General features: G+C 41.4%; 2 protein-coding genes across 5 annotated transcripts in view; one reads left to right on the forward strand and one right to left on the reverse strand.

Moving 5' to 3' along the window:
* Positions 1–1,939: 1,939 nt before the first annotated feature.
* Positions 1,940–21,307, reverse strand: SEPTIN2 (septin 2). Of its 3 annotated transcripts, none has more exons than XM_032697524.1 (13): positions 21,225–21,307; positions 18,631–18,663; positions 17,381–17,501; positions 14,132–14,218; positions 13,135–13,258; positions 11,759–11,893; positions 11,405–11,522; positions 9,986–10,087; positions 9,521–9,666; positions 8,798–8,881; positions 6,988–7,045; positions 5,018–5,130; positions 1,940–4,620 (listed from the first exon to the last, which is right to left on the reverse strand). In XM_032697524.1, exons 2-12 carry the CDS (start codon positions 18,637–18,639, stop codon positions 5,026–5,028), a joined length of 1,089 nt encoding a protein of 362 aa, XP_032553415.1. In that variant the 5' UTR covers positions 18,640–18,663; positions 21,225–21,307; the 3' UTR covers positions 1,940–4,620; positions 5,018–5,025. The 3 variants fall into 3 exon arrangements, with proteins under 3 accessions (XP_032553415.1, XP_032553416.1, XP_032553418.1); XM_032697525.1 differs by lacking the exon at positions 21,225–21,307 and adding an exon at positions 21,089–21,169; XM_032697527.1 differs by lacking the exon at positions 21,225–21,307 and adding an exon at positions 20,811–20,835.
* A 56-nt stretch (positions 21,308–21,363) lies between these two features.
* HDLBP (high density lipoprotein binding protein) overlaps positions 21,364–25,323 on the forward strand; it is a 39,029-nt gene continuing 35,069 nt past the window's right edge. Inside the window, exon 1 of one of the 2 annotated variants that reach the window (XM_032697514.1) lies at positions 21,364–21,482. The gene's annotated coding sequence lies outside the window, so the exon portion shown is untranslated. Of the gene's footprint in view, positions 21,538–25,323 lie in introns of both variants that reach the window. The other variant, XM_032697517.1, reaches the window with a different exon arrangement.

Consider the following 25,323-nt stretch of genomic DNA (forward strand, 5'->3'; position numbering starts at 1 on the left):
AAGAAACATTCATAGCAGTGCAAGCATAAATTGCATGAGAACTTAGAAGGAAAGGTTAAAAGATACCTTTCTAGAAAAATCTGCATCCAAATAGATTCAGCTGTATGCTTGCATATAACAAATATGAGTTTATATGCATAGCCATATCCTAATGATGCCCTGCAATTCCTCCAAAATAATGGGATAACTTGGGTCTATTAAGCAGATTTAAAGCAAAATAAAACTTGTTCTAGCACATGAGCACAATGCATTAGTGCATTAGTGTAACCGTCCTGCTAGGCAGTGGCAAAACAATGTACAAAGGACATTTTCAATGTGGCTAGTTGGGATTATAATGATTATAATAATATTTATACTCTTTTTATTGTTTTGTTTTCTTTTGTTTGTTTGTTTTTGCAAGACCTATCTCCCTTTTTTCCTACATAAGAGTGTATAATAAAAAGGTTTGAGAAGACCACTTGCACTAATCCACGTGCTTCTGAACAGAAAGCTTACAATACACTTACCCAGTTTTGTGAGGTGTTTATATGTCAGTTCTGACACTCTATTTCAGTCCCTGTCCACAATTACAATTCTTTTTGTGTGCATGGAACTAACAAATCTGGTAGATTTTTTTTTTTATAAGTTTTCCAGTCATCCAATAATTGTGCAACTCTTAGTGCAATTCTCTTCCAGCACTCCTTTCCAGAATCGGATTTATTTCAACGAAAGTACTCTTCTACACTCGACTGAAAGGATGACATTCTGGAAAAAAAAAACCAACACAAGCAGTACAAATAAAAAGCTTTCTTTCAAAAAGTAGGTCTCCCATATTCGAGATGCTTTCTTCTCTCACTATAGCCTAAAGATGAACCTTCCTTTTATGCACCAGTTCCACACTAAATATTTCAGGTAAAGAAAACATGAACATACAGAGATTATTCCAGAGCAGGGCATGAGCAAGAGCCACACATTCCTAATTTAAAGTATTGCTGTAAAATCAGTTATCTCAAGAATCCAAAAACAAGGACACAGCCACCAGGCTCTTAATCTGCAACAGCCACAAGGATCACCGAAGTTGTTTTACGGGGAGATGAAGCCTAAGTTATTTTGGAATATGTAGAAAAAGGATCAACCAGTCTTTAGCTCTCGCCAGAGATGAAGCAGGATTCACTGGAGAAAATAATGACCCTTAAAGCCCCACCTAAGAATAAGCAGCTCCATTCTATGCTAACATCATGACTAAGGGTCATGCAAGTTTGGTGAAAGCTGCTGAAAAAGCAAGATCCCACGGGTAGGACTTTGGGAGCTCTGGGAACAGCCACAGGGAAATGCACTGTTCCAATACACTCAGAGCACACAATACTTAATGACTACATTTGATGCAGGTTCATTGTGTCCTCTTTCAACCACAGCTGCATTTCTCCTTCATGTTTGTCATGGCTCAGGAAGTGTAATCCCCAGTTTAGTGTTCCCACTGAAACTCCAAACCACGCTGCTGCTCACTCGCTTCCCCTCTCCCCCTGCCCCCTTTGCTGGTGGTTGGAGAGGAGAATTTGAGGTACAAGATGAAGACCACAGGTTGAGATAGGAACTTACTGGAAACAGCAATGAGATAAGAAAAAGAACAGTAACAGCAATGATATTAATAACAAAAGTGTACAAAAGAGAGAGTGATTCAGGCAGCCATCACCACATCACTCCCTCTGGCTCGGGACCAGCACCACTCTTATTCCCTGGGAAGGAACCCCTTCTCCCTGGAAGAGACTCCCTTTCTCCCACCCCAGCCACTGCCATGAGGTGGTATAGAATAACTTCCAGGTCCTGGCCATGGCCCCTCTTGGCTGTTGCAAAAATTAACCCTGTCCTGGCAGGACTGAGGAAAATATTTCAAACATATCACCACAAATTAATATTGCTGGGGTTGATTATAATAAAGAATCGTAATAAAAACAAAATTTTTTTTAGCATTTTTTTATTATCCTTTTGGCTAATGGCAGTACATAAAACAGAATATAACAGATTTTTGTACCAAGAACAAGTAATATATGCTGCCAACTATAAAGCTCTGCAAATTCCAAAGTATTTTGACTCCTAAAATGAAAACCATCACAATGCTGTAACAGAAAAAGAACTGTGGCTGGTTCAGCAAGCCACCAAACAGCATCTACCTTTTGTCCCCAAGTCTTTCTGATACTTTGAGTCTTTCTTCTACCAGCAGCTGAGTTTGTCTGAAACAGCTTCCGAGAAAAGTAGTCCCACTTTTGATGTCTTAACATGAAACCACGAATCTCAAGACGATCCCAAGAAAAGTGTAGGGGAAATAGACCTTCAGAGACATCAGGCACACTATGAACAATCACCCCAAGGGCTTGGGAAGAAGCAGCAATTACCTGACTTGAGTATTGCAGTTAAAATGGCAAGGGCCATAAACTTGCTTTTTCCCCCATCAAAAAAACCAAAACAACATACAAAAATATTTCTCCTGCTAGAATCTGGAGATCAAAATTTTTTTTTTGCCTAAGAATCAAATGAAATACTTTACCCTGATCAAGTATTTTAATAGATACGTGCTATTTCAAGGAATCACAATATTGCCTGAAATAATTCCACAGGGAGTGACCAAACAGCACTAAACACAGGGACAATCTACTTTTCTTCCCATGTTAAAAAACAGAGGGAAAAACTATCAGCCCAACAAACACAGGGAGAGTGACACATACAACCAGGCCCCTGTGCAGACACTTCAGACTTCACAGTTTTTCTTCAAGTACAGGCTCATAGCAACAGAAATAAATAAGGTGGAGTGTTCTGTGGCAGTGCTGCCACCTTACTTTGTTTCTATACTTTCTTGTGAAAAAGTAACTCAAGAATTTAGAAGCACATGTTTTTCCACCCAAGTTTTATAGGTAAATATTTGACAAAACGGGACTTAAAGCTTCTGTGAATCTCAGCATACAAAAAGGTTCTCATTTTCACTTTTGTCAAGGTTAGGGAAGGTCAAATGAGTCGTGTCTAACTTTGACAGTAATTGCTTTTGTAAAGAGAGCTGAAGCTCCCCAGTAAAGGCTATGATGCAGGGCTTTATTTCACATTTTTAGAAAGATTCAAACAGAAAACAATTTATAAACAGTAGTTTCAGGCAGGTAAAAGTTTCAGTTGCTTAGCGGGTTTATATTTAATCTAACCACTGCAGTACACTGGAATTATACATTAGCCATAGAAATCCTATTATTTTTGTCAAAGAAACATTAAAAAAAAAATTATAAAAGTCGCAGCTGCACCTGAGCTCAAAGAGAAGAAAGAAGAAGTAATTCAACCTGTTTATTAGCTGTTTTGATAAGGATGTTTTGCAACAGATCAGAAGAAATCTGAATGCTGGCTTTATCAGAAGCTGTGGACAACCCAAGGTGTGTCACTGCTTGTCCTGTCAGCTCCCACCTGGGCAGCTGTGTGCTGCAGATGTGATAACCTGCTGCAAACACAACACCAGGCATGGCATGCAGCACAAGTCCAGCCAAGCTGAACACAGCCTCCTTTGCTAGCAGTGTTAAGGGAAGTGACCCTGGCCTAATAAAAAAAAAAAAAAATCAGAGTTGCCTCCAAAGTAATAGTGCTGACTCCATCTTGGAGCAAGAGCTTAAAACACAGTTTGTATTGATCCTGTCAGGCACAGATTACTTCAAAAAATAGAAGTGTGCTAGTATATATTTTATACTATAGTTAACAGTTTTCAATGCCCTAAAAACATTATGAAAATACTAATTAGGAATTATAGATTTTTTTATGCTTTTGGATATAGGAAACACCTGTGCATACAAAACTACTCTTTGGGGTTTACCCCATATAACAATATCAGCATTATTCAAGTTTATTTGGCTACGATAATGCCAGAAAATAGCGGGACTGACTTGTGCTAAGCTACAAGAAACTCTTCAAAATTAGCTGCAATAGAGTAAAAGATTTTAGGCAAACAATAACCCTCAAGGTTAAATCTGAAGGAAATAATGCCTGTCATGTAACACACAGTGTGCCTCTCCCAGAGACATTTCCTCTTCTTTCTTTTGCTAAGACACAAGGAATGCTTGAGTTTTCATTGGATGCTTGCAGAGGCCAAGGAGATCCTCCTGCAGTGAGCAGAGACAGAGAAAGGGCTGATGGTCTCCCAGACACACACATGTAAACACTGCAATATATATAAAATTAACCTTGCAGGGATCCTTAGTGAGGTGACTGTTACCTGGCTCTGAAGAAGATATCACCGACAGACACTTGTTTTCTAAATGGAATACAAAGTTAGAAGCAGGTAGCTAATAAGGTATATTAAAAAAAATAGTATCTAATGCTGTATCAGGCTAGAAAAGTTTCAATGTCTATTTTGTATCCCTAATACAATGGGAAATCGAAAATGACCTCAAAGTAAAAATGACTAAAAAAACCAAAGTCAAATGTGTATAATATATAAAATATTGTGTGACTACGTGTTACAAAATACATCTCACAAGAGTTACCACAAAACATTCCCACATTAAATTCTACAGGAAACTCCAAGTCACATGGGAGCAAGAGGCATCCTTTCTGCTCCAACACCACTGCAATCCAACTCCAGAAGGTCTCCTTTGAGTCAGGAGATAAAGTCATCTAAAAACAAGGCAGGAAAATACAATTTCAGATCAGCTGTCTTCTCACAGTTAGAAACCCAAAAGAACTGCACATGTTTTAGAGTCACAAGGAAACAATGACTGCATCATGAGCTTAGAATCACCTGTTTAAACTATTTCAAAGACTTCTTCCATGATTCCTACCAGCATATATTGTATTGACTTTCTGGAAAACTTGCATATACACATACACACAACACCACAACAATGACTCCAAGCCATTTCACTGTCAGTGAATCAGCAGTTAATCCTTAAAAATTAAAACTGAAACCTCTGGAAACTCGCCTTATAAACATTTTTCCAGAACTTCTTAATGCCAATCACACTAGTGAACAGTCAAAGGAGAAGCCCTTCAAGTGGCTGTCTGAACATCTTACCCAAGACTTTACACATGGTGCCCATGAACTGCACTGCTGTCACCTTCTCCACTTTGCATCTGCATCTGCATCTGTGCCTGCATTCTCGCAATCATCTCCTGCATGCGACGGAGCTGCAAAAGTAGCACAGAAGAATTCTGCAGACTGATCTCCCCTCAGAATAGAATTCTTCACTGTCACCAACCTATTATTTATTTATATGAGAGAGGGATTGCATTTTCTTTATCTGACCCTGGGCTATGGTATCTTCTACTGCTCTTCCTCCCTGAAGAGGTTGGCATTTACTGGCTGAAATAAACAGGCTTTATTATTGCACTGTGGGAGGGGATTTTTAAGCATTCCTAAATGGAAGTCTCTGAAGTTAAATGCATAAAAATGATGGTGCTGAAGTGCTGAACAACCACTTACAGTTACTAAAGCTTTTCACCAGAAGAAAAGCAGCTTGTTTGTGTCCCTCCAAACCATACCAGTATTTGTCACCAAAAAAAAAAATTGTTAGGATTACTCCCCAATTCCCTTGCTAGTGATGACAAGGTGGAAGCAAGTGCTACAGGCAAACCATCCAAGGAAACATAAGCATGATTAAACTTGGTTGAAGGTCAGTTTTAGAGCATTGCAACATTTAATCATAAAGTAATTATAGAACTCAGCTACTAAGATTAATTCAACCATCCTGCACATACAATACTTAAACCCTTTAATTGTACCCAGCTCTGAGAGGTGGCAAGTGAGCCTCACTGGAACAATTTTGGGTGCCTTTGCCTTTTTGCACTTACACTGTAAACTCAAACTAAACAGTTAAGCTTAACAATGAAGTTAAACCTGTAGAACATTATACTATTCTTTTTTTCATGTTCCTTGAAACAACAACCCTTTTCATTTTTACTCTGCTTACCTTTTGAGACCTGGGTCACCACTAAGATCACTAATAGAAGGCTGAGCATCTGCTTGTGCTAGGGCAAGCCAAGGAGTTCATCTAACTCAGCCCTCTCTCCAGTACTGGCTCTTAGGAAGCACATGGAAGAGCCTGAACACTGGATGCCCACTCCCAGTACTTACCCACACACACTCTCAAACTCGAGAATCTGTCCCTTTGGAACTTGCTAAAACAAAAAATTCTACCTTTGCATTCATGGAGAAAGCAAAGTCTCCAGTCTCTCAGCATTTTTGGGCTTATCTGCTCAAAAATATCTTCTTATGCACAAATTCCATGCCAATGAGTTCCACAATTTACAGACTATCTTAGAAGCACCTCTTTAACTTTTTAAAATCAGCCACCTGTTAATCCCATTAACCAAGACCTCTTGCTTGTACAGTAGATTCCCATTCATCTTGCCACCTATTATCATGTAAGCACCTTTCCTTTCTGGCATCTGCTTCTCAACAAGAGCACTAACCTCATCTCCCCTTGTACAGGACCTGCTTCAGGTCTCCACTTCAGCCTTTCTGCCCACTTTTTGCCATTCACTGCACTTTTTCTAGTCTTGGATATACCCTTTTTGAGTTAAGGATACAACAAAAAGAGCATTAGTTACCCATTATGAATTTGTCATAGTGGCAGAATGAGAATTTCTGTTTCATTCTTTATTCCTGACCATTCCTGCCATCATTCCCTCCTTTGTTGCAGAGCTGAACTTTTTCCCAACCTGCAGTTGTTAACTGTAGAACCTTTTTGTGAGATTGTTTCTCCTTGCCCACACAGTGTGTGTTACATCCCTTGCTGAGCACTATAATGGAATGGACTTTTACCAGATTCCACTTATTCCAACAAATCCCTATCCTGAGACTGCTCTACACCTCTTTGCATTCTGCTTTCTTAGTGACCCTTATATATAACTTCATATTGGTAAATACATATAACTGCCTTTTCCTTTACAAATTACCAAGACCATATAAATAACTTGACCTAAAATAGTGATACAAGAACAAAAATTCCCCCATTACAAGAATACAAAATTCTGTCATCTTACTTCCGCTTCCTTCTCAAGCAGAATCTGGTCTTTATTTACTTCTTCATCTTCTATTTTCCTAAAATAAGATGAGTATTGTTAGAAACATAAAACCATTAAGGTTGGGAAACCCCTCTAAGATCATAAAGTCCAACCATTAATGCAGCACCGTGTTCACCACTAAACCATGTCCCCACATGCCACATCCACAAACCTTTTGAACTCTTCCAGGGATGCTGACTCCACCACTGCCCTGAGCAGCCTGTGCCAATGCCTGGTCATCCTTTCAGTGAAGAAATTTTTCCTAATATCCATTTTAAACCTTCCCTGGTGCAATTTGAAGCTGTTTCCTGGGAGAAATGACTGACTCCCACCTGGCTCTATTCAAGATCACCTACTGCTTTGCTAACACCTTTCTCCTGCTCCATGTCACAACAGGGAAGATCTAATGGATCTAATCAAGCAAGTGCCATCAAAAATGCAGAGTGAACAAACTGGTGTTTGTTAAAAGGTTAAATAGATTGTCAAAAAATCCTCTGTGCCCAAACACCTCTGGGAACATTAATGAATACAGTCAACAAGCACCTATTGCCAAGCCCTCCTATAGGACAGGAGTTTCAAGCTTGAAATACACTCACAGGCAAACTACCCTCACTTATAGTAAACCTGACTGCAACCTAACACCCATTTCAGAAATGTGAAAACAAAGGTATATGGGCCACTTCACTAGACAAAACACCAAAACATGTTTTAGTTTCACATACCCCAACTTAACAGCAACCTCTTGCCACAGGTCACTGGCAGAGGCAATTTTAAATCCTCTAAAAATTTTAAAAATTGTTTTAACTCTGGATGACCTTAGGTAGCAATACTTCTAAGGCCTTCCTACACATCTGTTGGATAACAAGTACCAGAACTGGGAAATTTGGGGGTTTTTACCTTGAACTTCAGAAGTCAGGATCTAAAAGCCAGGAGAGAAGAGCATTTCATCTTGCCTGAAGGGCAAAATTGGACTTGTAGGCCAATGCTACACGCAGAGACAAACTCCTTTGGCTGAACGCTGCCCAGGCATGTGACAAAACCTCTGTCAACAGCAGGATGGCAAAAGTTTCGCAAAATGCACCAAAGCCTCCGAAAAGTGCGATTCGGAACCCTCTAGTGGCTGCAGTAAGAGACGCAGCTGAAACACCTAAACCAGGAAACACCCAGTTTTCCACAAAACTCACCAACTCAACTTTACAAATCCTGCTACTGCAGTTAAAAATGGGGTGTTCTGCCCTTCTCTCTTACTAGGAAAGCTGTGCCCTACTCATCCCAGCTCAAAATAGGGCTGACAGCCCTGTGACTGCTATGTAAAGAAAATGATTTATACATGTCATGTTTAAGAAAGCACTACAAAAGAACTCAAATATCTTTGTTTTAAAGACACAGTCCAAATATTCCAGTTGTTAATTCTGAAAAAAAAAAAAAAAAGCCACTCTTTTAAATATATCAGCCCTGACCTAACTTGCAGGGTTTTTTTAGACAATGTTTATCATAGACATCTGTCCTACTTATGTACCTCCAGCATTCCAATGCAGCTGTGTTCATGTCAGACCAAAGCACAGATCTAAACTGTTCCTTTTCAGTGCCACAACTGTCCCTTCGGATTCACTAAATACTTTTCCTTACACTCATTGTAAGCTGGATGATTGAATTTGGTGCTTCCTGGAGCTACAGAGCTGCCCTGGATCTAACAAATCTTAACAATGAAACGATAGGTGAGACACAGAGAGACCAAAAAAATAAATTCAGAAGAGGAAGAAACAGCATGTAGCCATGAGACAACGACCTGCCGCCTCGTTTGAGCCTTTCAGAGCGGAAGTTCTCATAGTGAAGGTCCTGGGTCACCTCCTGAAGGTCTTGCATATGGGTGCTGGAGGAAGAAAAGTAATTAAAAGATGACACATCCCTGTGTGACATCAGCTTGCTTAACCAACTCTCACATTCAGCACTGCCTCGGTTTAATGTGCACACCCTCTTAAAATACTAATTTAAAAGGTAATTTCAGTTAAATCGGTGCAGTAAAGGGACCACCTCAGCCCTGAGGCTGCCCTGGCTGAAGCCATCCTCATGGGGAGTCCTTTGAAGCTGGGCAGGAGAAACAGAGTAGCAAAGCTTGTGAAATAACAACCAGTGGACTTTTGAAATCTCCTCCTTTGCAGCTGTATCTACCTATAGATACACTGAAATGAGCACAAGGCCTCAAACAAGCTGTTTTATGTCCCTGGGGGTTTGAATGGTGCTACAACACTGCATTCCACAAAAGAATTAGACAAAAGATTATTTTCACAGAATCATTGAGTAATTCAGATTGGAGAGAACCTATGGGGCCTACGTGGCTCAATCCCTGACTAGGCCTAGCTCAGCCAGGTCAGGGCTGCTCCAGGCCTTCCCCAGCCAAATTGTGAATGTCTCCAAGGATTCCACAACCGCTCCAAACTCCCAATACAGTGCTTGAGCACCTCGGTGATTGGTTTTTAAGCTACCATTTAACTGGAGTTTTCTAACTTACATTAACATGGTCCTTAGCTTCAGGAAGTCATTATGCTCCGGATTCTCCACTTCCACTACACCCCAGGGGTAGAGCCGACCTCGAACTTTTTTACCTTTGGCTTCAATGAGTTGATTGGATCCCACTACACAAAATGGGATGCTGGCCTGAAAGCCAAAAGTGCAGAACTTACTAATAATGAACCAGGACAAACAACTCCAAGAACAACTCTTGTTCGGCTCAGGACTGCATACTATGGTAATAAGTTGGTAATTCTTTTAATTTGAAGGTGTTAAAAAAATGAATTTAATAAAAGTAATTAAATAAAAGTAATTGTTGCCATCATCTTCCAGCCAGGGAAGCCTGAGCACAGAGACAAGGTGACTCACTCCAGGTCTCATCTCAGGTCTTGTTCTAAAGCCATCTGAGCAGTCTGAACAAATACAATATATTATTCACATATGTAACCTGTGAAGCCAGTCACACCTTCAGGAGTCTGGTCTGCTCTTTAAAATCTTCATCCTCATCTGATTCAGCATCAGGCAGGTGATAAATCTTGATGCCATGCTCTTCTATTTCATCCAGAATCTGAGATTTGTAATGTAAGAAATCAAGATAATATACATGTAGAGTCAGTATTTTTAGATCTTAACGTAAAATTACTTAATACCCAGTCTCTTAAAAAATCTGGATCTATCTTACTGATCCAAATTACTCAACAAGGATTTGTTTTTAAACACCATATTTCTTCAGGATATTCAACAACTACTTGCTACAGACTTTCAGACAAACAATAGTGTTCACATAAACACTGTCTTTTTTTTTTTTTGTAATAATAAAAGCATTGACTCAGAAGCCACAGCCTAAACCTCTTTGCTCTTACCTCTGAATTACTACTTGGGTGGTAGAGGTGGGAGTGTTTAAAAAGCTAGCTGAGCTACAGACACAACAAATACTTTTTTCTCTCTTCATGACTGCCAAGAATGGCATCTGCAGCTGGAATCCATTTGCCATAAACCCAAATTTTGCTCTTTAAAAAACAATACAACAATCTTTATTTCTGCAGAATTCTAGCACACTAAGTATTTCTAGTAAGGTATATGCCTTTTTATTCCAAATCAGGTAAGACAGCTATAAGGATTTTCAGAATAACTGAAAAAAAATCACAGAAAAAGTTTTAAATACAAGAGCTAAGACTGGATCAAGCATGCCTTTTGGAAAGTTAATTCTAACCCTTCTTTCTAAACTTCATATCTCTTATTAACTCATGATGGTTTGTTGACTCCTCCAGCCTTTGCTCTCCTGCTCTCCCTCCAGCAAATATGGCATCAAGTCCTGCAAGACTGAATGTGCTAAGAGCTCTTGCCTCTGGAAGAAAGAACTGGAATGTTTTAGAAGAGTGACACTGGGGAAGAAAAACAACCCCAAAATCAGAAACATCTCAGAAAATCTCATTTTTCAACCATCAGAATTCTGACTGGGTAAAAAAAATAACTAAAAAAAAATATACATATATATATATACATATATATATATACACACACACACATATATATTCTAGATGCAGTCTCTGCTTTGGGACTGATTAAACAGATAAGAGAACAATTACCATCAGCAAATGTATCTAAGTATTTTTCCAAAGTTTCAAAATGCAGTCATAATGTAATTGTAAATGTAGCCAATCTGCCATTTTGCAAGCAACATTCTAAGGACAATTTCTCAGTTAAATACATAATAAAATAATTTACAAGATATCAAACTACATATTAAATGATGTTACACTGTGCAGGAGATTATTTTCCTCAGCTAGGGTAGAGTAAGGTTAATGAGAGTGTCCCTCTTTTCAGCCACCATACTGCTACAATCAAAGGACAACACATTTCTGCAAGCCAGAAAAACACTCACCCTTTTCTTTAGTCTCTCTCGCTCTTTCAGGGAAAGTGTATCAGCTTTTGCAATCACTGGTACAATATTTACTTTGTTGTGTATGGCCTTCATAAACTCAACATCCAGAGGCTTAAGGCTAAAATCAAAATACGGAAAAAGTTTTATTTATTTTTACTCTAAATTACAATTTACGTTCACACCAACATAAATATCTCTCTTTACACAGAGAGAAAGAATACATTCAATTAATGCCAGCAGACACAGCACTTCCTTAAGCGATGGCAACCTGATTCTGAAAATTTAAGTCAACAGGCACAAACAAAGTCCCTGAAATAAAGTAATGTAAAAAAAAAATGACAGAGGAACACCTACCCATGACCAAATGGTGAAATGAAATAGAAGCAGCAATGGACCCGGTTATCTATGATGTGCCTTCTGTTCAAACCACTCTCATCATGCAGGTATCGCTCAAACTGCTCATCAATGTAAGCAATTATGGTCTTAAAACTGCAAAATAAGTATGGATTTGAGAAATCACCAAATGGTCAATAACTGTAGTGCTGTTTCAAGGGTAATATCATAACAACAAGACATCCTGCTGATGAGCCAACCTTCTGATGGAAAAAAATTCATTTACTGATTCTGTAGGACTGGAAAAGTAGAAGCACACATATCTTAAAACTTTAGTTGAATTCTAGAATAACAAGATACTATGTGTACTTTTTTAATATATATTGTAAGATAAAATATACATATATGTAACACAACTTCAGTTCTGCAAAAAAATTCTCTTGGGTTAGTGTTTATATTTTGATTAGCACTAATCACACACATTCCAGATAATTTAAGGTTCTCGTCCCAAATTGATTTAAAATCATAGAATGGTTTGGGTTGGAAGGGACATTTAAAGATCATCTAGTTTCAAATCCCTGCTGTAGGCAGGGACACCTTCCACTAGTCTGGGGTGCTCCAAGCTCTTTCCAACATGAACACTTCCAGGGAGGGGGCAGCCACAGCTTCTCTGGGCAACCTGTGCCAGTGTCTCAACATCACCACTGTAAAACATTTCCTCCCTTCTCTTTCAGGTTCAAACTGTTGCCCCTTGCTGTGTTACTACAGGGTCTGAGATTACACAGTTCCTACCTTGAGGTTCAGAGGCCTGAGAGATGTAGGGAAAGGGATTACCTTTGGAAACTGATTGTCAGTGATCTCAAGATTATTTCTCAGTACTTACTACAATGTAAATTTGTAAAAAAAAAAAAAAAACACCTTCAAACCAAACAATCAAAACCAAAGATGATGAAAAGCATTTAAAAATGAAGCACAGAATCTGAGAATGCTCAGGTGAACGTGGGCAAGATCTAAAGGTGGATTTTTGTTCACAGTAAAGAGTAGAGTAGAGGATTTGTTTTCTCAGAGCACTGTTGAAATTCTCGTGCCTCATTACTTTGTGACTACAAGTTAAGTCAAGGTCACTTTTCACTTAAAGCTCTTTCAAGCTTAAGAAAGCTGACCGAGAAAATTTATTTTTCAAGTTTTGTTTTTACATGTACTCGAATTAATCCATAACACTGAAGTCAAGCTTCCTCAGAATCAGAAAGCATGGTTTTCTAAAAACAACAAAAAAAAAAAATCACAGCTCATATTCAGCACTTCACCCCCCCCCCCATGCTCCCTCCCCCAGGGACACGTATGACATGTGTGTCAGTGTGCACACACAGATCAAAATGAACTCTCTGTGCACACACCAGTCCCGACAGTTGATGGCATCCCCGTATCCCGGGGTATCCACGACCGTCAGACGCAGTTTCACGCCTCTCTCTTCGATCTCAACCGTCGAGGCCTCGATCTGCACAGTGCGTTCGATCTTATCTGAAAGGCAACAAATCAGAATTGGATCTGTAGGACCATGGCATTCTGAGACAAGCTCCAAGGGCTAATTGGCAGATACAACCATATAAATATTATTCTGTGGATTACATTCTAAGGCCCTGATAACAGCAAGACTCAATACATAAATTCTTCAGATGTTGTTAAGAGTATAGTATGAGACTTCATACTTTTCTTTAATATACTAAGGCAAAGGGGACTGAGACAAAATTGTAGGTAATTGGAGAACAACATGAAATTATATGTAGTGGATTTTTTTCCTAAGGCTGAATGTGATAAGTAATCATCAGCTAGTAATCATCAGCTAAACTATTGAAAAGGAAGTAATTCAGCAACTAGCAAAGGGGGAAAAATAGCATCTTCCTCTATTTTCTTACAATATTCTCTTTTGCTGGATAATTGTATGCCTTGGTTAACAGAATAAAAAAAGGACAAGGGACTGAAGAAGAACAGGAGGTGAAGTTCACATTCACTAAATACCAACCCAAAGCAAAGAAATTAGGGTGCAAGTCCAAGCAGGTATAAACAATTCATATGTTTAAAATTGCAATTGATTAAAAACTAAATAAAGCTTCTGACTGTTTATCTTTCTGCAACATAGTGACTTTCTTTAAGCAAAAGAAGGGATCAACTTTCTAGGTGCTAATAGAATATACCCAAGGACTAAATAATAAATATCCCATAGACATTGGGTGCAGAGGAAACCAAGTCTATGACACGGTTCAAGTGTCAGGAAATACATTAGAAACTATTACAGCTAGAAATCACTGCTGATTGTTATTAAATTCCTAAGATTAAAGCATTCAACTCCAAAAATCATCAAGCACAGAGAAAGCAGAACAAAAGTGTGTTTACCAGCAGCTCCTGGGATTATCCTTTCTGGGTAGAGATCCGTCAAGAAGAGGCTGTTTATTAATGTAGATTTTCCCAATCCAGATTCACCTGTCATTCAATACAAAGACAAATTCAAAATATTTACACAGATGATTTCAACTGTATCCAGACAGTATTATCTGACTATACAATTTTTTATGTTTCTTTCAAATTAAAATTTTACAATTTATAATTTTGCATTGGAGAAGTTTGCACATAAAGGTTGAATAACGATTTTTACATCTCTGCTTTATAATGTACTTTCCCTGAGCTTTCACTGATGATTTGTAATTAAATCTGCTAGTCAAGTGGAGATCTGATCAATTTAAACTTAATATTTCCCATTTCATATCTCCTGATTTTTTAAGGCATGGTTTTCTCTTATCACTCCAGAATGTGAAAGATCATACCCAGTGAGAAACTAGATCTTGCCTAGGCTACATCATCAATTTAAACAATGAAAAAGGCATTGTCTGTAGACCCAGACATCACAAATGGGGATTTATTTCTGCTTTTTATGATAATATGGCAAAAAAGAACCCAAGGAAAGAGAAATATTGCCACGATCACTGAGCATTCTTTTCATACTGATGAATTTGGGCATTACCCTATCGGACCATAAATACATTTTGGTTCTAGGGCTACTGACTAAGCCACGAGGAAAAAGTTCAAAGGCCAATTAATTAGTTCAAGATCAAGATCTTAATCAGAACAAATGTTCACAGCATAAAAAAGAGCAGCCTCTTGAAGTGCTCGGTACTTGAACTCACTGAAAGGTTCCTTTTCTAGAATTTCAGCTTTATTTCAGGTGTCAATAAAATTAATCAGAAAAACTAGATGTTAAAAATGGTGGGCCACATAATCTCTAAGTAAGACAGACTATTCTGCAATAGGAGTCCGACTAAAATATCTGAACAAAAGAAAAAAAAAAAGATGGAAATTGTTTTTAAGCAAATATTGGAGTAGGAGCTGCCAGTTTTTAATGCCTCACAGAATGCAGCTCTCAAAATCAGATTGTACCAGTGCAGCCTTCACCAGGGGAGACATGCACCCAGAGGAATTCAACAGTCACATGGAATCATTGCAGCAAAACCAAAAAAAGTATGATTTCACCCAGTGCCACATACCATACTTTCAGTTTGGGTAAATATTATACATTAACCAAATCAGTTTTCATAGTTGCTGTCAAGGATTATACTGGCTACAGCAGTTTAGTGACTCTTAAGTGAAATAATTATTTAGATGAAGTCATAGCTTAATAATGAGAATGAACACAAAATTGTTAATAAATACAAGTGATTTGGGTTTCTTTGGGAGCAACACAGCCAAGCAGCCAAATCCAGCTCATATTTTCAGACACCACAGTAAAAAGCAGGAAAAAAAAGTGCAAAAAAGAAAAATCATTGATCAGGACTCTGTCAGTGCAGACAGCTTTTAAAGAAGTATTGCCATGCTCAGAAATGAAGAAGGATGGCAACTCAGTGAAGAATGACAGTTCAATACAGGCACTGTGACACATCCCACAAGAGAACATACTTAAACCCTGTGCATATTCGAAGGGAAAGAATTCACATTCCAAACTGTTGAAATAATCAACAATTTAAAGCACAGTTTATCTTACATCAGCTGCCTCCCTCTGCTAGTGTATCTTAAAATACCACTCCAAATTTTCAATGAAATGACTTTTTTCCAAGTTCTGTTTTTGTAGTTTTCATTTATCCCTCAAAATTTTGGTAGGCAACGACTGTAAGGTTCCATTTTATCTGACATGGGTGGATTAACTGCCTTTCTGATACTCTGACACAATGCCATTTCCCCTCTATTTCTATTTGACAAGGGGCTAGAAACAACTGTTGGTCTATATAATTTTACATTGCTTTCTGCCAGGACCCTTTTACATGGTACTATGGGCAATTAGGCTCAAAGAAATCTGGAAATTAAGTTTAGCTGCAGCAGAGAAAGCACATTTTTTCTTTCTCAAAACTTTCAGGTTTCTAGGCTCACTGAACAGTAAATTCTGAAGAGTTACAGTAGATACCATAATTTGAAACAGCTGCTTATAGTTTGGCTTTACCCTTAGATTTTATAAGATATCCTTTATGGTATCATCCAAAGTAAATCCAGGGAAAGACACAGTGAAGAACTATGATAAAATTCTAGGAAGCCAAAGATAAGGGCCAAGTCTGTCCAACAACAAAGTACAGAAGACAGAAACAGGATAAAAGCAGTGCTAGGGCTGTCATTTGGCAAAACTAATGAAAGGTTTGAGAATATAGACTCTCCCTGTAACTACTGGAATACAAAACAATTAAGAACTTAAACACCTCCTACCCTGTACTATCTCACCTCTCCTGCTCATTCCCACTGTGATCTCTCTTGGACAAGTCTAACACACAAATGGGATTTACTTCTTGTAGTGCCAGGTAATAAAGAGCCTAATTCTATTAGGGTACTTTTTGCAAAAGCCTATTTAAAAGCCAGAATGGCAGAGTTCAAACACCAAAACTCAGAAGTTACAGCACCCAACAGGAGAGACAGAGAAGACACCCAAGTCTGATTTGGGAGTCCACACAACTTTGAAGAACAGCAACCGACTTCTCAAAGGACCAAGACATTTCTGCAGACACAAGATTTTTCTTTCCATTTCTGATACCAACACAGACTCTTAATTATCAAATAGAAAACTGCTAACAGAAAATCATGATCCATATAAAAAGTAACAGCTCACATCAAAACCAACCCTCAGTCTTCTTCTACAAGAGTATTTAGAAGGGGTGGAAAGACCAGAGTTCAGATTGTTTTGAACTACAGAAGCATAAACAACATTTTAAATAGAATGTTCCCCTTAATACTAGTCTCTTAATAAAAACGTGGAAGTGAATAGAGACTGCATTCAAATGCAAAACCAGTTTAAAACTACGTTTTAAATGGAATGCTTGAAAATTGTAAGACAGGAGAAAAGGAAGGAAGAAATAATTACTGGAGTGCATAACAGAATTTCTTTGCCCACAAACTTATTAATGTATTCAAACATAGTTTGTAGTGTGGAAAACAACTGCTGCAAGAATTAACAAACTATAAAAAATAAAATTAAAGAATTATAAAAGAAAGTACAGGAGAGTTCCTGATGCAAGCTGGAGTCTTACAATAGTGGAAGTAAAATTCATTTTAACTTCAAATTCCCCGTGAGCAAGTACAAATTTTGAGAAAGACTATAAAATGTTTCCTTACCAACCACCATAAGAGTAAATTCAAACCCCTTTTTCACAGACTTTCGGTGAACCTGATTGGGAAGGTTTGCAAATCCAACATAGCCAGGGGTTTCTGGATTGGTAAATTGAGCAGGCTGTTGCTAAAAATGAAATAAAAGAAGACAATAATAAGCAACCACTCAAGACATATTTGTTTGTGTAACTGCCTTCCTTGTTTATTTCCAATGGTTTGAAGCTGCGTGACATAGGGGGAGGAAACTACTCAGAGGTTCCTACTATTCAACAGTTTCACCTAGAAGTACAGAAAACAACAATGACCTACAGCTTAAAAAAAATTTCATTTATTCAGCTCTCCAGCCAAGTAAAGTAAAAAAGAAACAAAATCCCAAACAATAGTTTATCGAAGTGTGACAAAGTGTGAAGTGCAGTCACTAATCCCACACTTCAAACAGTGTCTTCACACACAGTTAAAACAAAAAAGCTTGAGTCCAATTTGTATGAACTTGAATAAAAAGATGACCATTTCTAATCCACTTCTAGCACATTCAAAGGAAAACCCTGAGCAACTGGTGAAGTGACAGTTGTCTGCTCTAAGTGCTCTTCAGAGAGCTCTCCAAGTGGGGGGAAGGGGAATTTCCACAGTGGTGTTTGGAATGCCCACTACTACAAATATGGCAGAGAAATCTTTAGGTCTCTTAGTTTTCCTCTTCAAACACATTACTCAAGCACCTTTTATCATTCATTTCACTCCAATAAGCCAAGAGAGACGTTTTACACATCAGACCAAATCCTGGGGGCCAAGAATTAGGTGAATCTCAGCATGCCAATAATATTGTAGGTTACCACCAATCCCTTTAATGAAGGATCTAACTGAAAAATCAGTTGGTTCTATTAGTAAATGAAGAAATTAGATCTAAGAACATAATTTCCTTAAATGATTCCTGCTCAAAACAAAGTAGCACAATGGAAGTTTCAATGAAGATGCACCAGGGAGCTTATACACAACCCCATGACCAAAATTAAATCCTTCCAAGAGTATTAGTTAACTGCAGAGGTTTTATACTTGCAGGAAACTAATTTAATGTATGTTTTACATCACTCAATATTTCAATATCATGTCTTCTAAATGTGAATTCTCTCTTATGGACTGTTGATAAAGCATACATCAAACACAACGTAAGTTGCACATTTTATCCATGAAGATTAATATTTAAAAACAAATTATCCGTTTCACATTGTTACATTGGAAGACAGAAATGTTATTCTTACCTTGGACATTTTTAGGAAAGGACAGGAACAAATCTGGAAAAATAAAGTTTTTCAGCTTATTAAAAATTGTACAAGGAAAAAAAAAAAGGCAACAAATCAGCATAATATCCACTGTTGCACATGAAATTAAAAGAGTAGCATTCCTGACTGGATGTCCAGATTCTGAAACAGTGTCAATTCCTTCACAGGGTGCAAGTATTTGACTCTTCTGTACCAATGAGGGGCAGAATTTTCAGCTACCATTGTTCCTATGAACGTGGCCAGACAATAAATTCAAGCAGCATGAACGTGGGGTGCTGAAGGCACCAGATGTGTGACAAACCATTCTGAAGCCTGAAAGGTTCACACCCTTTCCGGAACCAAACCAAACACGCTGCTCAAGGACATCTTGCTCTTTACAGGAAACAGCTTTTTTCAAAGCTAAAAACCCCCCAGACTCATGTATTTTTTTTTCTTCTCAAGCCTCCTTCCCCTCAGCATTTCCGTTCAGGCTTGAGTGTTCTGTAAAGAGCTAACAGTTTCAATATGAATCTTTTCCTCCTCCTCTTTCATCTGGATGCTTGCAAACTCAGTCATTTTACCTTCTGTTGCCAATATAAAATTTTCATGTGCAGCTGCGTGTAAAATACAAAATAGGCGCAAAAAATATTTTTCCTAAAAAATTTTTTTAGAAATTTCTCATCCAACACCTCTATGCAAAAAAGTCTCTTGACAGAGACTCGGCCACAGTCCTATCACACTGACTTGCATGAGTTCAAGAGATCAAGGCTTTTACTGTGACAACATAAAAATGTCAGCATATGCTGGTATCTGTAAGTGAGGAGACCACAAGACCCCTTTCTGGACCCTCCCCTACCTCTAACCAAAAGGTATCTGTTCCCACTCCCTAAGCCCATAGTCACCTTTGCTCTGGCTAGCTCATTACCACTTTTATTCCACAGATCTGAAATTATCACTGCCTGATTCTTTCCATCTTCCAAGCAGATTTTTGTCAGCAAGTTCAGCATCATGTGAAATGACACCAAACTGGTTCAGCATGCAGCACCCTTCAGCCTGTCCCTCCCAGCAAAGAGCCATCTTGAGTCAAAACAGACTGCCCAGCCTCAGGGGAACGGGAGCTCTACTTTACCAGGCAGAAGGTAAAGTTGTTTCAAATTGGGGATGATTTCCAGGATTTGCTTCTCAAAGCTACTGTATATCTGTATATGTACACAATTGCAACCTCATTTAGGTTTCCAAAGACGCAGCTTTTTAGCTCAGAGTGATCACTGGTAAGAGTTACCAAGTTACTTCCTGCCCCCCTCCACCCCAGCAATCACTTCAATAAGGAAGAGCTGGTTTCTGAGAAAGAATTCTTAATGGGAGGGACAGAGTACAGATGTTGAACATTGAAGCCATTTGGTGTCCTTTTTCATGAAGCTGAACTTAACTGATAGCAATCTGGCACCCTGGTTACTCACATAAAATAAAAACTGGATGTTTCTCAAGTGAAATTTCACACTAAAAATAAATTCCAGTATCTGTATACTGGTCTGTGACCGACGAATTATTCAACTACTTAAGAGGTTATCCGTGAGCCCTTTATCATCATGCAAGATTGCTCTGATAGCAACTCTTCCCTTCAAGAGTGTTTCCTGACAACTGATGTCATTGATTCCTGCTTAACCATCCTCCACGAGCGATTTTCAATGCCAAACAAAACTAGATCCTGCTGGAACACATAAGAACATTCTTTTAATTTGTGAGACTTATCTGTCACCCAACTATTTCTCAGAAGCAGGCAAAGAGAGGAGGAAAGTTTCTCACAGCTACTAAGAAACGAAGCAGAGTTATGCAGATGGCTACAGCTCCATTATGTTTTAACATATGGACCAAGCGCAGAAATATTTCATGTATGATCTTTCCCACAGCGTTCCCCTCGGGGCTGAGCACTCCCACACAGGCAGGACTCAGCCTTGGAGGAGCCCAGATTTCCCTCAGGAGCTGGTCGGTGATGTTCCTCACCCCCCGGGTTCAACAGCGCTGCTGGAGTTTTCCACAAGAGCGTGTTCAGAAGCGGTCGCCTCACCCGCTGTGGGGAGGGCCCCCCGCTCGGGGGTCCCACGGCGGCCCACACGACCACCAGGCCCCGCGCTGGGCCCGGCACCGCCCGCGGCCCCTTCGGCCCGCTCCCTCCTCACCAGCACCGCCCGACCTCGGCCGAACACCCCCGCTCGGGGGGTCCGTCTGCGCGGCTGTAAAGGACAGACTCTTCCCCAGCGCCCCTCCCGGCCCCCTCGCCTCAGCCCCGGCTCTTGACAGCCGCGCAGAGGGACCCCGAGCTGCCGAGAGGCGAGGTAGGGCAGCGCCTGCCGCCCCTCAGCGCCCGCCGCCCCTCACCCGAGCTTTCCCAAGGCGAGGTAAGGCAGGGCAGGGCAGCGCCCACCACCCACTGCCCCTCAGCGCCCGCGCCCCTCACCCGAGCTCCTCCAGGGCGAGGCAGAGCCCCTCAGCGCCCGCCGCCCCTCAGCGCCCGCCGCCCCTCAGCGCCCGCCGCCCCTCAGCGCCCGCCGCCCCTCAGCGCCCGCCGCCCCTCAGCGCCCGCCGCCCCTCACCTCGCGCCTCCCTCCGCCACGGTCCGCGAGCTCGGCTCCCGCGCGCGCACGGTCAGGGCGCAGAGGCGGTGCCGCCCCGCCCCCGGGGCGGAGCAGGGCCCGGCGCGCACGCGCAGGCCCCATCGCCATAGCAACCCGCGGGGACGGGGCGGGGCCGCCCGCATGTTGTAGGTCACGCACATCCCTCTGCTGCACCAAGATGGCGGCCGGGCCCTCGGCCTTGTACCCAGCATAGGCTTCGCTGCGGGCCGACCAGAGGTAACGCCGGGCCCGGCGCCGGCCGCGCGGGAGGGCGGGGGCGGGAGCGCCTCAGGTAAGCGGGAGGAGGGCGCGGGACCGGCGCTGCGGCCGGACGCGTTCCGCCGCCTGCAGCAAGATGGCGGCACCAGCGAGACGGGCTGCGGGCGGGATGTCTGGCGGGCGCCCGGCCCCGCTCTATGGTCGCGGCCGCTCCCATTGGCGCACCGCGGGCCACGTGCCGCCGGCGCCCCCTGCACCGCGCCGGGCCGGGCCGGGGCGCGGGGGCCGCCCAGGGACCCGCTCCGCCACCCGAGGCCCCGCTCCGCTGCCAGCGCCGCCTCGGCGGCGGGGAGCGCTCCGGGGCCAGCCAGGAGCGACAAAAGCCATGAGTCATGTCCCGCTTCCCTTCCCTGTGGCGGGTGGGCCTGCCCCGCCATTGAGGGGATGTGGCTGGGGAGGCGGTCGCCTTCCCCTCTCCTTCGGCCGGTGGCGGCCCTGTGCCGGACTGCTGTGGGCTCTCAGAGTGCTGTAGTGTCCTTTCCCACCGCCCGTGGGCCCGAAACCTGAGGCTGCGCCATGGGCCGCGCTGCGGGAGGGTTTTGGCCTCACCTGTGGCACTGCAGGTAGCACCAGCCGCCTCTGCATGATAGAGGCGAAATTCTGCCTCTGCTGACCTGCTCTCTAGGACTGCAGCCCTTATTGGGGGTTATTTATAGACCAGGATGATCCAGCAGCGCCGAAGAGGGTTAAGCACGGGGCGTTGATGATTCTTGAGCTATAGCTGGAGCAATGTGACACATGATAAGTAACGCTTCCTATGCTGGCCTTCCCCAGACAGTAGGGGAGGATTCCCAATTGGCATGAATAGGTCTTTCCACTAAAAGAGAAGCAAGAGAGCAGATCATGCTGGAAATGTTGGTAATAGAGACAGCAGTTCACTTGTAACTGGTGAGCCAAGGGCCTTGAATTCACAGTTCTAAGTTTAGTATTCGAATCCAGATTTTTAACTCTGTGTCTGGGAAGTGAAGATTAGTGACATTCAGTGCCAAGGAGTTTGAAGGAATTTTCCTATGCTGTTGTGTAATGACAGAGAAAATCTGCACACTGATATGTGCTGTGTTGTTTATCGCATGATTTCTGTTCTGTAAGACAAGCAAAGCTGCTGCCTCATGATTGAGTCTCCATTTTTCCTACTGTGGCTATCCAAATGCTAGACAACTGTCTTCAGTTAGAAGACAGATAGTAGTGTCATTTGGGTTTATTTTCTTTTCCCCCCCAAACCTGACTTGGAAGTGGTATTTCATGTATTGTTTCATAGGTGGGTTGGATATCCCTCCCTGTGGTAGAGGAATATACATCAAAGGTGAGGCAGGAAAGGAAGCAGTAACCTAATATGTAGCTGTGTGACTACTAAAGCTCCCTGTTCTCTAACCCTTTGCTTGTTTAGATTTAAGCTGTTAGAAAAAAACAGTCTTCCTGTTTGTACATGGATTTTCATACAGCATGGCCCAAATCATAGACACAGCCATCCACCAAAAGAAAATCCCAACCTTTTTCATTAAAGTCCACAGTAGTATAGTTTTCCACGGATCAAAATGACAGGCATAGGAAAAGCTCCCACTAGATGTGGAGGTAACAGTCCCTGGCATTGTGTAACTGGAGTTGCAGGTGCAGTGTAACCAACCAGCCTGAGCTTTGCCATTGTGGCAAAGTACAGGAAGCCCAGATCATTCTCAAAGCAAGTTTTCTGAGTAGCTTCTGAGAAGCTGTTAAAGATTGTTCCATGTTTATCCTTTATAAATCATGCTGCTGTTTTCACTCCTGGTAGTGTGACACATACTCCTGTCTCCTTTCTTGCAAGTTAAGTTGATTTCTTATTGTCTCCTTTCTCTGGTCTCCCCCAGTTTTACTCGAAAAGGAGAAAAAATATGACATTCCTTCTTATGATTTTAAAGGTTATGTTCCTTACTTTTCCCTTCAACTGGAATTGGATCATAGCATTGTCGTTATGTTGCGTAGCATAATGGTAACAATAGTAACTTGGTTTTTCTAGGTAAGGGCAGTTCCTAGTCAAGTAGCTGATCTTTTCCATTGACATTAGGCTGCCTCTGAAGGCAGTATTGTCTGTTAGAACAGAGCTCTGTGACATTGGCTTTCGTAGCTGTTATCTGAGTGAGAGCCATCCCAGACAAGTCAGCTTGTGCAGTTTGCACCTTTTTGAAGGAAATTGGGATGTTTTACTGGTTACAGTATTTCAGGTGATAAAGCCTCTCCCAAAACATAGTCTTCTCTTAGTATATAGAAGCTTACTGAGCTGGTACAAATGGACTTAAGAAAATTTGGGTAATTCACCCAATCACTACCAGTCAGATGGTCAGAATAGTCAGCAGTGGCACTGGGACCAGTCCAGAGCGTTCAAACTGAACATGGGTGTGTGGTAAGAATCATAGAATCATTTAGGATGGAAAAGTCCAACCATTAACCCAGCACTGCTGTGTTCACCACTAACCCATGTTCCCAGGTGCCTCATCCACACATCTCTTGAACACTTCCAGGGATGGTGACTGATGGGCAGCCTATGCCAGTGCCTGACCACTCCTTCAGGAAAGAAATCTTTCACAATATCCAGTCAAAACCTCCCCTGATGAATGAATGGTTCATTTACTGGGAGGATTTTGGCAATTTCAGCCATGGATTTCTGTAGAGTATCAGATTTCTGTGAAGATGTTTTTTCTCTTTTAAAAAAAGTCGTTTGACAGCAATTCAACTTTGTTTTGTATTCAAGAATTCTACAGAAGGAAACCCTCAGGCCTATCCTGTGTGGAGCTTATAAAATAAAACTTAAAGTGAAATGGCAAAACTGTCAGGTGTCCCCCATGGGTGTTTTGAACCCTTATGGCAATGCTGTTACAGTCTTGACCAAGATACACAGAGTAGTTGTGGCTGCCCCATCCTGGGAAGTGTTCAAGGCCAGGTTGGATGGGGCTTGGCACAACCTGGTCTAGTGGAAGGGGGTGGAACTGGGTGGTGTTTAAGGTCCCTCCCAACTCCAAACAGTCTGTGATTCTGGATTCTGTGCACCACTGATGAAGTTGCAATGGGGATTTTTAAGGCAGGCTGAGAAAGGCGTGTTCATCCAGGAGGTAATGAGTCTGCCTTGTCCAGGAGCACGTTACTGAGAGGCCCAGAGCCTACAGAACTTTTGCAATGTGGGTCTGCGCAAGAAGTAGGTAGGTGTTATTTGTATTAAAATATGAAAACAGATAAAGAAGAGATAGAAAGTAAAACCCAGATGCAGGATTAGGCCTCTCTTCCTAATTACCTGACTCTTGAAAGGAGAATGCTGTTGTGTAGCTTGGTGGGCTTTATTTTACCTACTGTTTTTTCTGGGTGTTTGGTCTAGAAGCATTCCTGCAGAGTCTGTGTTGCCAGGGGGCTGTGGTGTTGACTGTGGGCTGTGTGCTTTTGCAGTGGGAGGGAGGGCCCTGGGCAGCAGGGCCTCTATGGGGAAGGGATTGCAGAGGACTCAGGGGACACCAGGAGCTGGTCTCTGGCCCCCAGGTGCTCGTGCTAGGCTGGTCATTAAGGCAAGAATCTAGGGCTTGTTTCAAGAGCTCTTTCTATTTTAGAATTTTCTAGTTTTAGAATAATAATTCTGGATTACAGGTTTATCCTGGATGTGGGATTACACCTGAAAAATTTCAGCGTGTGGCTTTATATTTATCTGTCCTTTAGCTTTAAAAGAAAGACTGTTTATGTCCTAAAAATCTACTATTAAAATCTTGTGATTTGCATTCCCATCTTAGATGGAAAAGTCCTGCATGCCTAATGATTCTAGTGACCTTTTTCCCCATCTTCC

Source organism: Chiroxiphia lanceolata, chromosome 10, assembly GCF_009829145.1.
Source record: "Chiroxiphia lanceolata isolate bChiLan1 chromosome 10, bChiLan1.pri, whole genome shotgun sequence".
Lineage (NCBI taxonomy): Eukaryota > Metazoa > Chordata > Aves > Passeriformes > Pipridae > Chiroxiphia > Chiroxiphia lanceolata.